The sequence below is a fragment of the Stenella coeruleoalba genome (genome assembly GCF_951394435.1).
Source record: "Stenella coeruleoalba genome assembly, chromosome: 10".
NCBI lineage: Eukaryota > Metazoa > Chordata > Mammalia > Artiodactyla > Delphinidae > Stenella > Stenella coeruleoalba.
The window spans coordinates 27,235,923-27,250,062 of NC_137156.1; the positions used below are offsets into that span (position 1 = coordinate 27,235,923).

The 14,140-nt window shown below is 39.5% G+C and overlaps 2 protein-coding genes across 18 annotated transcripts in view; both read left to right on the plus strand.

Annotated features, from left to right (window-relative positions):
- The window catches only part of PKHD1 (PKHD1 ciliary IPT domain containing fibrocystin/polyductin), a 534,197-nt gene that overhangs the window by 374,420 nt on the left and 145,637 nt on the right, over positions 1 to 14,140 (plus strand). For all 17 annotated transcript variants that reach the window (XM_079935418.1, XM_079935415.1, XM_079935403.1 and 14 more), the window contains one exon: positions 5,591 to 5,728. In XM_079935418.1, coding sequence (XP_079791544.1) covers positions 5,591 to 5,728 — 138 coding nt within the window. The remainder of the gene's footprint in view (positions 1 to 5,590; positions 5,729 to 14,140) is intronic.
- Positions 11,027 to 13,904, plus strand: LOC307193459 (ubiquitin carboxyl-terminal hydrolase 1-like). Its single transcript, XM_079935419.1, is given in 5 exon segments — positions 11,027 to 11,950; positions 11,952 to 12,048; positions 12,050 to 12,842; positions 12,928 to 13,161; positions 13,164 to 13,904. Coding segments are annotated over 5 exon segments (2,301 nt in total). The 5' UTR covers positions 11,027 to 11,282; the 3' UTR covers positions 13,673 to 13,904.

The following is a 14,140-nucleotide window of genomic DNA, read 5'->3' on the forward strand; positions in this document are numbered from 1 at the left end:
CAAATGGGTGTTGAATTTTGTCGAAAGATTTTTCTGCATCTATTGAAATGATCGTATGGTTTTTCTTCTTCAGTTTGTTAATATGGTGTATCACATTGACTGATTTGAATATACTGAAGAATCCTTGCATTCCTGGAATAAACCCCACTTGATCATGGTGTATGATCCTTTTAATGTGCTAGTATTTTGTTGAGGATTTTTGCATCTATGTTCGTCAGTGCTATTGACCTGTACTTTTCTTTTTTTGTGACATCTTTGTCTGGTTTTGGTATCAGGGTGACGGTGGCCTTGTAGAATGAGTTTGGGAGTGTTCCTCCCTCTGCTATATTTTGGAAGGTTTTGAGAAGGATAGGTGTTAGATCTTCTCTAAATGTTTGATAGAATTCGCTTGTGAAGCCATCTGGTCCTGGGCTTTTGTTTGTTGGAAGATTTTTAATCAGAGTCTCAATTTCAGTGCTTGTGATTGCTCTGTTTTTATTTTCTGTTTCTTCCTGGTTCAGTCTTGGAAGGTTGTGCATTTCTAAGAATTTGTCCATTTCTTCCAGGTTGTCCATTTTATTGGCATAGAGTTGCTTGTGGTAATCTCTCATGATCCTTTGTATTTCTGCAGTGTCAGTTGTTACTTCTCCTTTTTCATTTCTGATTCTGTTGATTTGAGTCTTCTCGCTTTTTTCTTGATGAGTCTGGCTAATGGTTTATCACTTTTGTCTATCTTCTCAGAGAACCAGCTTTTAGTTTTATTGATCTTTGCTATCATTTCCTTCATTTCTTTTTCATTTATTTCTGATCTGATCTTTATGATTTCTTTCCTTCTGCTAACTTTGGGGTTTTTTTTGTTCTTCTTTCTCTAATTGCTTTAAGTGTAAGGTTATGTTGTTTATTTGAGATGTTTCTTGTTTCCTGAGGTAGGACTGTATTGCTATAAACTTCTCTGTTATAACTGCTTTTGCTGCATCCCATAGGTTTTGGGCCATCATGTTTTCATTGTTTATTTTTTCTAGGTATTTTTTGACTTCCTGTTTGATTTCTTCAGTGATCTCTTGGTTATTTAGTAGAGTATTGTTTAACCTCCATGGGTTTGTATGATTTACAGTTTTTTTTCCTGTAATTGATATTTAGTCTCATAGCATTGTGGTTGGAAAAGATACTTGGTATGATTTCAATTTTCTTAAATTACCGAGGCTTGACTTGTGACCCAAGATATGATCTATCCTGGAGAATGTTCCATGAGCACTTGAGAAAAATGTGTATTCTGTTGTTTTTCGATGGAGTGTCCTATATATATTAAGTCCATCTTGTTTAATGTATCATTTAAAGCTTGTGTTTCCTTATTTATTTTCATTTTGGATGATCTGTCCATTGGTGAAAGTGGGGTGTTAAAAGTCCCCTACTATGAATGTGTTACTGTCGATTTCCCCTTTTATGGCTGTTAGCATTTGCCTTATGTATTGAGGTGCTCCTATTTTGGGTGCATAAATATTTACAATTGTTCTGTCTTCTTCTTGGATTGATCCCTTGATCATTATGTAGTGTCCTTCTTTGTCTCTTGTAATAGTCTTTGTTATAAAGTCTGTTTTGTCTGATATGAGAATTGCTACTCCAGCTTTCTTTTGGTTTCCATTTGCATGGAATATCTTTTTCCTTCCTCTCACTTTCAGTCTGTATGTGTCCCTAGGTCTGAAGTGGGTCTCTTGTAGACAGCATATATATGGGTCTTATTTTTGTATACATTCAGCCAGTCTATGTCTTTTGGTGGGAGCATTTAATCCATTTACATGTAAGGTAATTATTGAAATGTATGTTCTTATTACCATTTTCTTAATTGTTTTGGGTTTGTTTTTGTAGGTCTTTTCCTTCTCTTGTGTTTCCTGCCTAGAGAAGTTTCTTTAGCGTTTGTTGTAAAGCTGGGTTGGTGGTGCTGAATTCTGTTAACTTTTGCTTATCTGTAAAGGTTTTAATTTCTCCATTGAATCTGAATGAGATCCTTGCTGGGTAGAGAAATCTTGGTTGTAGGTTTTTCCCTTCCATCACTTCAAGTATGTCCTGCCAATCCCTTCTGGCTTGCAGAGTTTCTGCTGAAAATCAGATGTTAACCTTATGGGGATTCCCTTATATATTATTTGTTGCTTTTCCCTTGTTGCTTTTAATATTTTTTCTTCGTATTTAATTTTTGATAGTTTGATAAATATGTGTCTTGGCGTGTTTCTCTTTGGGTTTATCCTGTATGGGACTCTCTGTGCTTCCTGGACTTGATCGACTATTTCCTTTCCCATGTTAGGGAAGTTTTCAACTATAATCTCTTCAAATATTTTCTCAGACCCTTTTTTTTCTCTCCTTCTGCGACCCCTATAATTCGAATGTTGGTGTGTTTAATGTTGTCCCAGAGGTCTCTGAGACTGTCCTCAATTCTTTTCATTCTTTTTTCTTTATTCTGCTCCCTGGCAGTTATTCCACCATTTTATCTTCCAGCTCACTTATCCATCCTTCTGCCTCAGTTATTCTGTTATGGCTTCCTTCTAGAGTATTTTTAATTTTAGTAATTGTGTTGTTCATCACTGTTTGTTTGGTCTTTAGTTCTTCTAGATCCTTGTTAAATATTTCTTGTATTTTCTCCATTCTGTTTCCGAGATTTTGGATCATCTATACTATCATTACCCTGAATTGTTTTTCTGGTAGGTTGCCTATTTTGTCTTCATTTATTTGGTCGTGTAGGTTTTTACCTTGCTCCTTCGTATGTAACATATTTTTTTGTTGTTTCTTTTTTTTTTTTTTTTTTTTGATGGGTGGTGCTGTATTCCTGTTTTATTGGTTGTTTGGCTTGAGACATCCAGCACTGGAGTTTGCAGGCAGTTGTATAGAGCTGGGTCTTGGTGCTGAGATGAAGACCTCTGGGAGGCCTCACTCTGATTGATATTCCCTGGGGTCTGAGGTTCTCTGTTAGTCCAGCGGTTTGGACTCAGAGCTCCTTCCACAGGAGCTTGGGCCTGACCTCCTGCCTGGGAACCAAGATCCCGGAAGCTTCATGGCGCGGTAGAAAAAATAAATGAAAGAAAGAAAAACATCTACGAAGGGGGAATGTGCTAAAGACCAAAGGGAAAACTTTAAATTCCATGTAATAGACATATTTTAACTGAGAAGTATATTCAAAAGAGGCCTAATATCATGCTTTTGTGTGTGTGTGTGTGTTGTGTGTAAGTATTTTGTGAATGAGAGAAAACCTTTATTGAAGAAATTCAGTTATTTTGTACAATCAGGTTCAACAGCCAAACACTGGTAGAATGGACCATAGGTTGGCAGAGATAAAGGCTATTTGTATAGAACTCTTGTATTGAAAAGTGTTTGCTTGAAATAATTTCTGTCTTGCTTTTGAAGTCATGATAAAGCCATGAATCTATAAAATATATGTTAAACCTAGAACATTCTCTAGATATTTCACTCTTGTTTGAATGTGTGGAAAGGAGCAAACATGAAATTGAAAGTGAAATGCAAATTTATTTTCATCTGTTTAGCCTGATAATTCATTTTGTATCAGTCACTAATGAACTTGAATTTTAAGGGGTGTCGGGAACTAAACTCAACAGATCTGGGCAATGTTTATTTAACGGCTTTATCTTTGATGTCACAGTAAGCACTAGGGATTTTGAAAAAGGGATGTTCTCTTCTCCTAAGGAAGTAACAGTTGGAGAGAAAGACATAATGACACTGAGGACCAGCCCAGTGACAGTTCCCTCCTTACAAGCAATAATCATGTATGTAATTACAATAATGTGTTTTAGTGCTATGTTGTAAGAAGAGAGATTTTCACAGGGGAGTGGTGGATCCAGTGTGAGACCATGAATGGCTTACCAGCAGAGCTAAAACTTGGGTTGCTTCTGATGAATGAGTGGGTGATGCAGATGCTGTTTGACCCATGCCCACACCATGAGAACCTGTGTTCTACTATTTAACTGAGACACAAGGGGAGGGAGGGAATACGTGCAGGAGAATTTAGGGACCAGGTCCGGAGATGTCACACTTCGATTCTGCCTACATTTTATTGACTACACCTCAGTCACATGGCTCATTTAATTGTAGAGGAGGCTAGAAAAGGTAGTCTAACTATGAACCAGGAGGAAGAGGGAAATGATTGGTTCACAACCCTCTACTCTCTGCCATAGGAAGGTGTGGTGGTCTTATCCTTTGAGCAGTAGGCAGGAACCAGAAAAGACAACTCCTGAGAAGTTAATTTGGGTGAGCAGGTCCTTAAGAACAACAGGTGCATTGTTTTTTGGAATGAGAAGTGAGATTATGTTTAAAAATTCCTTAACTATGAAACAGAAACAGACTCACAGCCATAGAGAATAGACTTGTGGTTGCCAAGGGAGAGGGGGTGGGAGAAGGAAGGACTGAGAGTATGGGATTAGCAGAGGCAAACTATTATATATAGAGTGGATAACCAACAAGGACCTACTGTATAGCACAGGGAACTATATTCATTATCTTCTAATAACCTATAATGGAAAAGAATATGAAAAAGAATATATATATATGTATAACTGAATTACTTTACTGTACACCAGAAACTAACACAACATTGTAAATCAACTATACTTCAACAAAATAAATTTTTTTAAAATTCCTTAAAAATCTTTGCATGTGTCAGTGATTATGATCCTTAAGATGTAAGCAGAAATGTTTATTTGATATCTTTAATTTGGGTTGAATTACTACCAAGCCTCAGAAAGTAACACTTAATACTTTGGCACACATGAAATATTTACTGTTTTAAAGGTGAATTTTTACTCATGTATTACTCTATTGTTACTTTCAAACAAAAATCAATGTTTCTTTCTCCTGAAGTTGTATGGAAACTGCTTTTATGGAAGGGGAAATGAAGAATAAGTTTTAAGTTGTCCCATGAGCTCTGTAAGCTTGCCAAGCTAATGGACAACAGTACTAATAATGAAAATTTCCAGTGTTTATTGAGCATGTACCAGACACTGGGCTTTTCGTGGTGGGATTGGGGAATTGAGAATGGTTCAGCCCTTTAGGTCTATTGATTCATTTAATCCTCACAAAAACCTTATGAATGAAGCAAGTATTTTTATTATCATCTTCACTTCACAGATTAGAAAACTGAGGCACAGAGGGGTAAAATTGTTGGTCCACGCAGTCAGACAGTAGCAGAGCTGGAATTCACATCCAGATAGTCTGACTTCAGAGGCCAAGGTCGTCTGTATGGTTGTCTACCTCTCAGACATGAGAGCCAAACTGGAGGGATGGGGACAAAGGGTGTGCAGTTCATCTGGACATTTGCACTAAAGTAGGCTTGGGGCAGGGTTTGGGGCATCAGCAATGCCTTTGGCCATGACCCTCAGTTTGTAAAACGATGGCAGAATGTATGCATCATGCCTCTTGTTTCCCCTGCCTCTTTATGAAAGCCTAGCCTTTGGAAAACCATTTGTTATTCCACTTCCTGCCCCTGTCCTGGCCCAGGCAGCAAGGGAAGCAGCTCCTGAACTGCCTCGAGCACCGCAGTGCAGGTCGCTGGAGGAGAGGAGGTAATTCTCGTTGTGTTTATGGGTCTGAGCAATTTCTTTTCCTTCTGCAGACAGGACTGTCCTTGTGGATACAGATCTTCCGTCCCTCAGAGGCCTCTATGTGATGGGGACTCTAGAATTCCCTGTGGACAGAAGCAACATTCTGAGCCTGGCGTGCATGCTCATTGCAGGCGGGGAACTGAAAGTCGGTGAGTCAAAGGCAAGGGCACCGGGATTGGGAGGAGGGAGAGGCCTTGGGAGAGGATGGTGTCCTCCAGCAGGGTTGCTTGAGGGAGTTTGGGGAGGACTGAGCCAAGGAGGAAGTTTGCTAGTAAAGCTTCTCCCTGGCAAGCTTTGGACACAGACAGAGGTGATGTTTGTTGGTCACCCCCTCCTGTCCACCCGCTGTCTGCTGCCATCTGGTCCCAGGGTCCTCATACTCATTGCAGGGCTCTTTTTGCCTCCTTCAGGCCACACATCAATTCTCCCTTTAGTTCTTTGTGTGAGAATTTACCCGTGGCTCACTCTTTCAGAAGATCTTGTAGGGTGGATTGGTTATCCTTTGATCAACCAACTCACAGGAAAATTTCAGTTGCTATCTTAGTGCACGTCCTTCAGAGAACAGACCTGAAAGCTAAGCTGTGCGCTCGTGCTATACTGGGGCAGAAATCGCTGTGCAGTGAGAGTGAGTCTCTCGAGGAACCAGGGCTGTTTGCACAGTGTGGGAGATGCAATGGTGCTAGGAGATGAGGGTCCTCCCACTGGGAAGTGAGGGATGTTGCAGGATGGAGTGGATCTGGGGTGGTCTTTAACCAGGTCTGGTACACTGGCTTACTTAAATAAAAACCCGAGTTGCTCTAGGTAGGCTCTGTACTTGAAACTGTTGTACACAATGATGGGAAGACATGTCCCTTGCCCTTAAAGGAACTACTTTTGAACTCAGAAAGGCATTCTACTTTGCCCCCACAGAGGAGATTAAAAGAGAATTTTCAGAAACAAAAATACCTTATCCCAAAGAAACAATCTCTGATGGTGAGGAAATGTTTAGGTATTGTTGTTCAGTAGCATGCAAATTTTAGACTCTCTGGAAGGAGAGACTTCTAGGCCTAACTACCTGTCCAAAGTTTAAATCACTGCAAGAAGCTTCCTGAAAAATTTTGGTCAAACCTCTTCTTGAATGCTTCCACTGACAGAAAAATCAAAACCTTTTGAGACAACGTGTTCCCACTTTTAAAAAGTCTGTTAGAATTCTTTCCCTTCTTATAGACAAAGTCTATCTATCTTCCTCTAATTTCTGTTGGTTCAGGTTCTTCTGTTTGATCTATTTAGGACGAGTGTCAAACTCTTTCTTTTGATAGCCCTTCATCTACATTTTATTGAATCTTCTCTTTTTCAGGTTATGCAGTTCCTATTATTTTAGCCATATATAAATCGCAGTTATTTTAATCACAGTTATTATTATGATTATATAATTATAGTTATATCATTTTAATCACAGTTATTGATGTTTTAAAATAATTTTTATTTTTGCTTCTATTGTGCCACCTGGAAAATACAGAAAAGCAAGTAGAAAGTTATACCGAAGAAATAAAGTAATCACTTATACTCCCAAATGTAAAGATAGATGCAGTTAATGTTTTGTAGCCCTAAAATCATTTTTTTCCTTACACGTGCATGTGTACATGCACACACGTGCTCTAAAACATAGAGTATACAGTCTGATAATCTTCTGAATCCTAGACTAACAATATGAGAATTTCCTTAATTCATTCTATTTCCAAGACACAATTTTGATAGCTTTAATATTCCACATCCATGTGAGTCTATACATATACATACCTGCATAATAATTTAGTTAACTCTTTTTCTATTGTTGAACTTCAAGATTATTTCAGGTTTTGATTTTTTTTGTTTTCTTTGTCCTTGTAACTTACTCTGCAATGAACATCTTAGTACTTAAGTCGTTATTTACATCTCTGATTATTTTCTTAGGATAGACTTTTATAAGTGGAATTAATGGGCCTAAGGGTAAGTGCATGCTTTAAGGTCCTGGATGCATATTGTCAAATTGCTTTTCGGAAAGATTTTACAAATTTGCACTGCCTCCACATTTCTGAGTTATGAGATCCCTCATGCTTCCTGAAATTGTCACTAAACACACTTGTTTTGTTTAATTCCTCTGAAAGTATGAAGCCAGGGAGAAAGAACTATTCTCCAGATTAAGAGTATAAGCATAAGTCATGACTTATTCTGAACAGAGTGAAATGAATATAGCAGAATTGGGCTATATTCATGGGCTGTAAGTCAGGCAGCCTGGGGTCACATCCAACCTGGTTACCTACTTGATGTTTGGCCTTAAATAAATCAGCCTCTGGATGCCTCCATCACTTCATCTGTAACATATGATAGAACCTACCTCAGAGGGATGCTGAAACCATAAGTATAACAGCTCCTACTAAGTGCCTGGCATATAATAGGTGTTTAATAAATGCTAATTTATCTGTAAGGGTGCCTGCGGGAAGTACATGTCATACTAACTTGGGCAATTGGAGGAGATTTTAATGAAGGAACCATTTACAAAAATCCAAAAGGCCTGGGGCAAACCCCAGGGCTAGAAACAGGAGAGTATCCTTATCATCCCTTTCCCTAAAGGAGTAAGAGAAGGAGATTGTTAACTGGAATCAGAGATGGAGGTGAATGCCTGAAGATGGTTGTCAGACAGCACCATGAACTTTTGTGTGACTGGGACACACTCAGTACCCAGAAGGACCTCTGGCAGTAAATACCCACATCTTATTCTCTGTCCTCCCTCATCTCCTGCTCATGCTACCATTTAGCCAAACCCAATCAGAACTCTGAGTAAAGGAAGATTCACTGATGTCCTGTGTCCAGGACAGCTGTGTCCTGGGGCAGTGAGCAAAGGAGGGCAGAGTTTGGAAATGAAGTGTCAGTGGGCGCTCTCCACCACAGATACGGTTTTTCTTTTAAAACAGCCAAAGATTCAACTTCATCCAGCTGATTATGCCAACTACTTCATCAACTCTAATTCCTTCTCTTTTTGCATATGCTGCCTCAAATACGTATCTCTACATTGTACACTTGTATAAGAATTATTTTGTTTTCACTTGGGTTTTAGGGAGACCTAAGTGCAATATTCTTTACTTATGTCTTTTTTTAATTATTTCAATCCATCTTTCCACAGTGAGGAAATCCTTTTGGCTTCTGATTTTTTCCTCCCAGATTAATATCACTTGCTCATTTGTTTAATATTCTATAAAATTCTCATCCAGTTAACTGATAGAAATATTCAATAAAATTGAGCCTTGTTCTTGTTACTACAAAACTTATTTCAGGTTGGCATCTTCTATTGCTAAGAGTGGTCTTTTTTTGTAAGTTTTTTAGGTTTCTGAGGTCACTTATTACTATAATTCAAACTTGTTGCTTGTGAAAATCTGTACCTTTGAAGGGAAGTGACACAATGCCACTTTCCAGTTTTGATTTATACACTTCAAATCTTATTTTTAATTGTGTCCATTACCAACTATATTTTTATCTATTACTAGACATGGTATGTTCTTTTTCTCTCTGCTTGTCCATGTGTTCCAGGCTTAAAGGCTGATTATCTGAAAGGAACCCATCTGCCCAATCCTATCTGTGTGATGCCTGAAGGAAGACTTTCAACCCATCTGTCCCATTCTACCACACCCTAAAGAAATCCCAACATGAAATAGATAATAAGACTAGTTAGCAAATAAATCTAATAGATGTGGACATTGGCACAGAGCACTGCCAGAGTCTGTCTGCTATCTGATGCCATTTGATCCAAGTCCCAACATTGTGGAATTATATTTCTTGGTGGTCCTGCTTTTAAGGCAACTGGTGCTGGCAAAAGGTATCCATTGACTTTTAGTAGAGTGGAATCATAATGCTAGCGTTAGAAAGGAAGTTTAAGATCAAAGCTTTGCTTAGAGGGCTGCAGCTGCATCACAAATGCCAAATTCAGTTTCATTCTTTGTTCAGTGGTTGTTTCATTAGTCTGATAAAACACTTAAGATAAGCTTAAGGTATTTCACTTGTTTGTCCATACTTTCATTCGTCATGTTTTTTGCTCATTGCCTACCACGTGCCAAGTACCACAGGAGAGGTTGATGTACAGAAATAGAAGTCATGAACCTAGCTTTCAAGAGATGTCTCAATAAAGCCGTGGAGACAAACAAATGAAAACGTAATTGGAAGTGTCACCTCCTCCAATGCGGAGGGGGATTAAAGATAAAAGAAGAGATCGGAAGAGGCACATATTTGTGGATGAGCATTATACCTTCAGAGAATTGTAGGGAATGGGTAGGCCTGGACTGTAGGATTTATAGAGTGGTGGTAGCTGATGAAGCTTCTTGGCCTTATGCATTATGTTACGGAGTCTGGGTTTTATCATGAAGGCAGTGCACAGTCACTGGGTGGTTTTAAGCAGGGACGTGACATGATTAGATCTGGTCTTAGAGTGATCACTCTTGGCAGTGTGGGGCATGTGTTGGAAGGGGCACAGTGAAAAGCGAGAAGGCTACGAGGTGTTTCAGAAAAGAAATTGTAAAAGATTGAACTAAGGCACTGGAGTTAAAGGGGAAGAATGAATTAGGGAAATACTGAGGAGGTAAAAAATCACTAGAACTGCGTGGCAATTTTGATGTGAGGAGGGGAGTTGGTTAGGATACATCTTAGGGTTCAGGTTGGGAGATCTTGGGTCCACGGCGGTGCCAGGACAGAACCTCCTTCCCACCACATTTTAGTTGAGTGACTCTGGTAAATTAATGAGCTTTCTCTTTCTAAAATGGGAGCAATAATAATCATGCTTATTTTATAGAGTTTTATAAAAATTAAGTGAATTAATATTTATTAAAGTGCTTGAATAGTATCAGCCACTTAGTGAGCCTGTACAGTGGTTTGTTGATTACACAGATTCACATTTGTCAAGTTGAGGTTTCAGTGGGATGTGTAAGTGGTAACATGTAGAGGGCAAATAGATTTATGAGAAAGCACAGGAGAGAGGACTGTGCTAACTGTGTATGGGTCATCAGCCAAAATGTGCAATCAAAGCTGTGAGATAGAGAGAAAAAATGACCAGTGCTGAAATTTTGGCAAAAACCAACCTTTTAAGGTAATGGAGGAAGCTGAGTTCAGGAAGGAGAACGGAAAAGAAACAGCTATGAAGGTAGATGGAAAATGAGAAGAAAATAATGTCTTGAGACCCCAGCGGTTCCGGCGCCGGGCGAGTGGAGCCGTTTCTGGCGCTCTTTGCCGTCCCGGGGCAGGGATGGGGGCGGACGCGGTCGGTCGCCGCTTTGGGGATGTAGTCGGTGCCTCCGCCTGGCAGGACCGAGCGGCAGCCCGGGTTCCCGCTCTTGAGAGCGAATGGTCACTCCCCTGCAGGGAGGGCAATCCGGACAGCTTTTCCGTGGGTCGTGGGCCCCCACGGGCTCGGGGCTCACCTGTCGCACCCGCCCTCAGCCCGCTTAGACTCCTCGGCATCACCAACGTGGACCTCGCTCTGGGCCATGACCAGAGTTATGGGAGAAACATTTTTGATGTAACAACCCCCAGTGATAAGGACAGCCAGCAGCAAGAAATGGTATAGCAGAAGATACGGCACCTGGTAAAATGTTATATTCTAGATATGATTGGTGATTACAAGGTCCCTGTATAAATTAATTCTTCTCAACTCCTTGGGATTTGAAGAGAAAACGCCCGGTGTCGTACCTAGTGAAAGTAATGGGCTTTCAAGAGGTGGTCCATCAAAAAAAAAACAGACTTTCCTTGAAGTTTTTTCAGAAAAAGGAAACCAAGAGAGCCTTGGATTTCACAGATTCTCAAGAAAATGAAGAAAAAACTTCTGAATATAGAGGGTCTGAAACTGATCAAGTTGTTCCTGCAGCACAGTCCTCACCTATCAACTGTGAGAAGAGAGAAAACTTGTTACCGTTTGTGGGACTGAATAATCTCGGCAATACTTGTTACCTTAATAGTGTACTTCAGGTAGTATATTTTTGTCCTGGTTTTAGATCTGGAGTGAAGCACTTATTTAATATTATTTCAAGGAAGAAAGAAGCCCTAAAAGATGAAGCCAGTCAAAAAGATAAGGGAAGTTGCAAAGATGATTCTTCAGCAAGTTATGAACTAATATGCAGCTTACAGTCCTTGATCATTTCAGTCGAACAGCTTCAGGCTAGTTTTCTCTTAAATCCAGAGAAATATACTGGTGAACTGGCTACTCAGCCAGGGCGACTACTTAACACACTCAGGGAACTCAAGCCTGTGTATGAAGGATATCTACAGCGTGATGCACAGGAAGTATTACAGTGGATTTTGGGAAACATTCAAGAAACATGCCAACTCCTAAAGAAAGACGTAAAAAATGTGGCAGAGTTATCTACTAAGGTAGAAAGAGGAAATGAGTGGTAATAACAGCATGGAGATGGACAGTATGAGGCATTCGGAAGACTATAAAGAAAAATTGCCAGAAGTAAATGGGAAAAGAAAAAAGTGACACTGAATTTGGTAACATGAAGGAAAAAGTTAAAGTCTCTAAGGAACACCAGTCTTTGGAAGAAAACCAGAGACAAACCAGATCAAAAAGAAAAGCTACAGTTGATTCATTAGATATTCCTGCTAAAATAATCCCCAAGTGCATTTCTGAAAATGAGAGTGCAAGACCCTCACAAAAGAAATCAAGAGTTAAAATAAACTGGTTAAAGTCTGCAGCTAAGCAGCCCAGCATTATTTCTAAATTCTGTAGTCTGGGTAAAATAACAACAAACCAAGAATCCAAAGGACAATCTAAAGAAAATGAATATGATCTTGAAGAGGACTTGGGGAAGTATGAGAATGATAATACAGCTAATGGTTGTGTACTTGAATCTCCAGGGAATAATGTTATGCCTGTTAATGAAGTTAAGCCCATAAACAAAGGTGCAGAGCAAATTGCTTTTGAGCTAGTGGAGAAATTATTTCAAGGCCAGCTGGTATTAAGGACTCATTGCTTAGAATGTGAAAGTTTAACAGAAAGAAGAGAAGATTTTCAAGACATCAGTGTACCAGTGCAAGAAGATGAGCTTTCCAAAGTAGAGGAGAGTTCTGAAATTTCTCTAGAGCCAAAAACAGAAATGAAGACCCTGAGATGGGCAATTTCAGAGTTTGCCTCAGTGGAGAGGATTGTAGGAGAAGATAAATATTTCTGTGAAAATTGCCATCATTATACTGAAGCTGAACGAAGTCTTTTGTTTGACAAAATGCCTGAAGTTATAACTATTCATTTGAAGTGCTTTGCTGCTAGTAGCTTGGAGAAAATAAAGAAAATTAAGGGGGGAGGTGCCATATATCCTTCACAGAAGCACCTGAATATTAGTACTTATTTCAGTATTCTTTGTGTTTGATTGTTACGGTGGTGGACTTTCCAAGATCAACACTCCTTTACTGACACCTCTTAAACTGTCACTAGAAGAACGGAGCACAAAACCAACCAATGACAGCTATGAATTATTTGCAGTTGTGATGCATAGTGGCATTACAATTAGTAGTGGGCATTATACTGCTTCTGTTAAAGTCACTGACCTTAACAGTTTAGAACTAGATAAGGAAAATTTTGTGAACGACCAATGTGTGAAATAGGTAAGCCAGAACCATTGAATGAGGAGGAAGCCAGGGGTGTGGTTGAAAATTATGACAATGAAGAAGTGTCGATTAGAGTCAGTGGAAATACCCAGCCAAGCAAAGTTTTGAACAAAAAAAACGTAGACGCTATCGGAGTTCTTGGAGGACAAAAGAGTAAAGCAGATTATGAGTTATACAACAAAGCATCTAATCCTGATAAAGTTGCCAGTACAGCATTTGCTGAAAATAGAAATTCTGAGACTAACAGTACTAATGAGACCCATGAATCTGATAGAAACAAGGAATCCAGTGACCAAACAGGCATTAACATGAGTGGTTTTGAAAACAAAATTTCGTATGTGGTGCAAAGCTTAAAGGAGTATGAGGGGAAGTGGTTGCTTTTTGATGACTCTGAAGTGGAAGTTACTGAGGAGAAGGACATTTTGAATTCTCTTTCCCCTTCTACATCTCCTGCATCTACTCCTTACTTGCTATTTTATAAGAAATTATAGAGTGAGTGTATTTTCCTTGCGTATATATTAAACAGACCTGGACAAACATCGGTAAATTGATTACATCAAAAAAGTCTTTAGCTTATCTTTTTTTTTTTTTTTTTTTTTTGCGGTACGCGGGCCTCTCACTGTTGTGGCCTCTCCCGTTGCAGAGCACAGGCTCCGGATGTGCAGGCTCAGCGGCCATGGCTCACGGGCCCAGCCGCTCCACGGCATGTGGGATCTTCCCGGACTGGGACATGAACCCGTGTCCTCTGCATCGGCAGGCGGACTCTCAACCACTGCGCCACCAGGGAAGCCCTTTAGCTTATCTTTTGAAGCTATTGGGTATTATTGGTCTCTCTAGGTTTTTATATAAATAGTGAAATTTGAATTATTGAAAACCATGTTAATTTTTAGAATTCATTTTCCTTAGTGGAGACTAGTGATTGATGCATTAGCTTCTGGGAACAAACCTGTTTAGGTTCT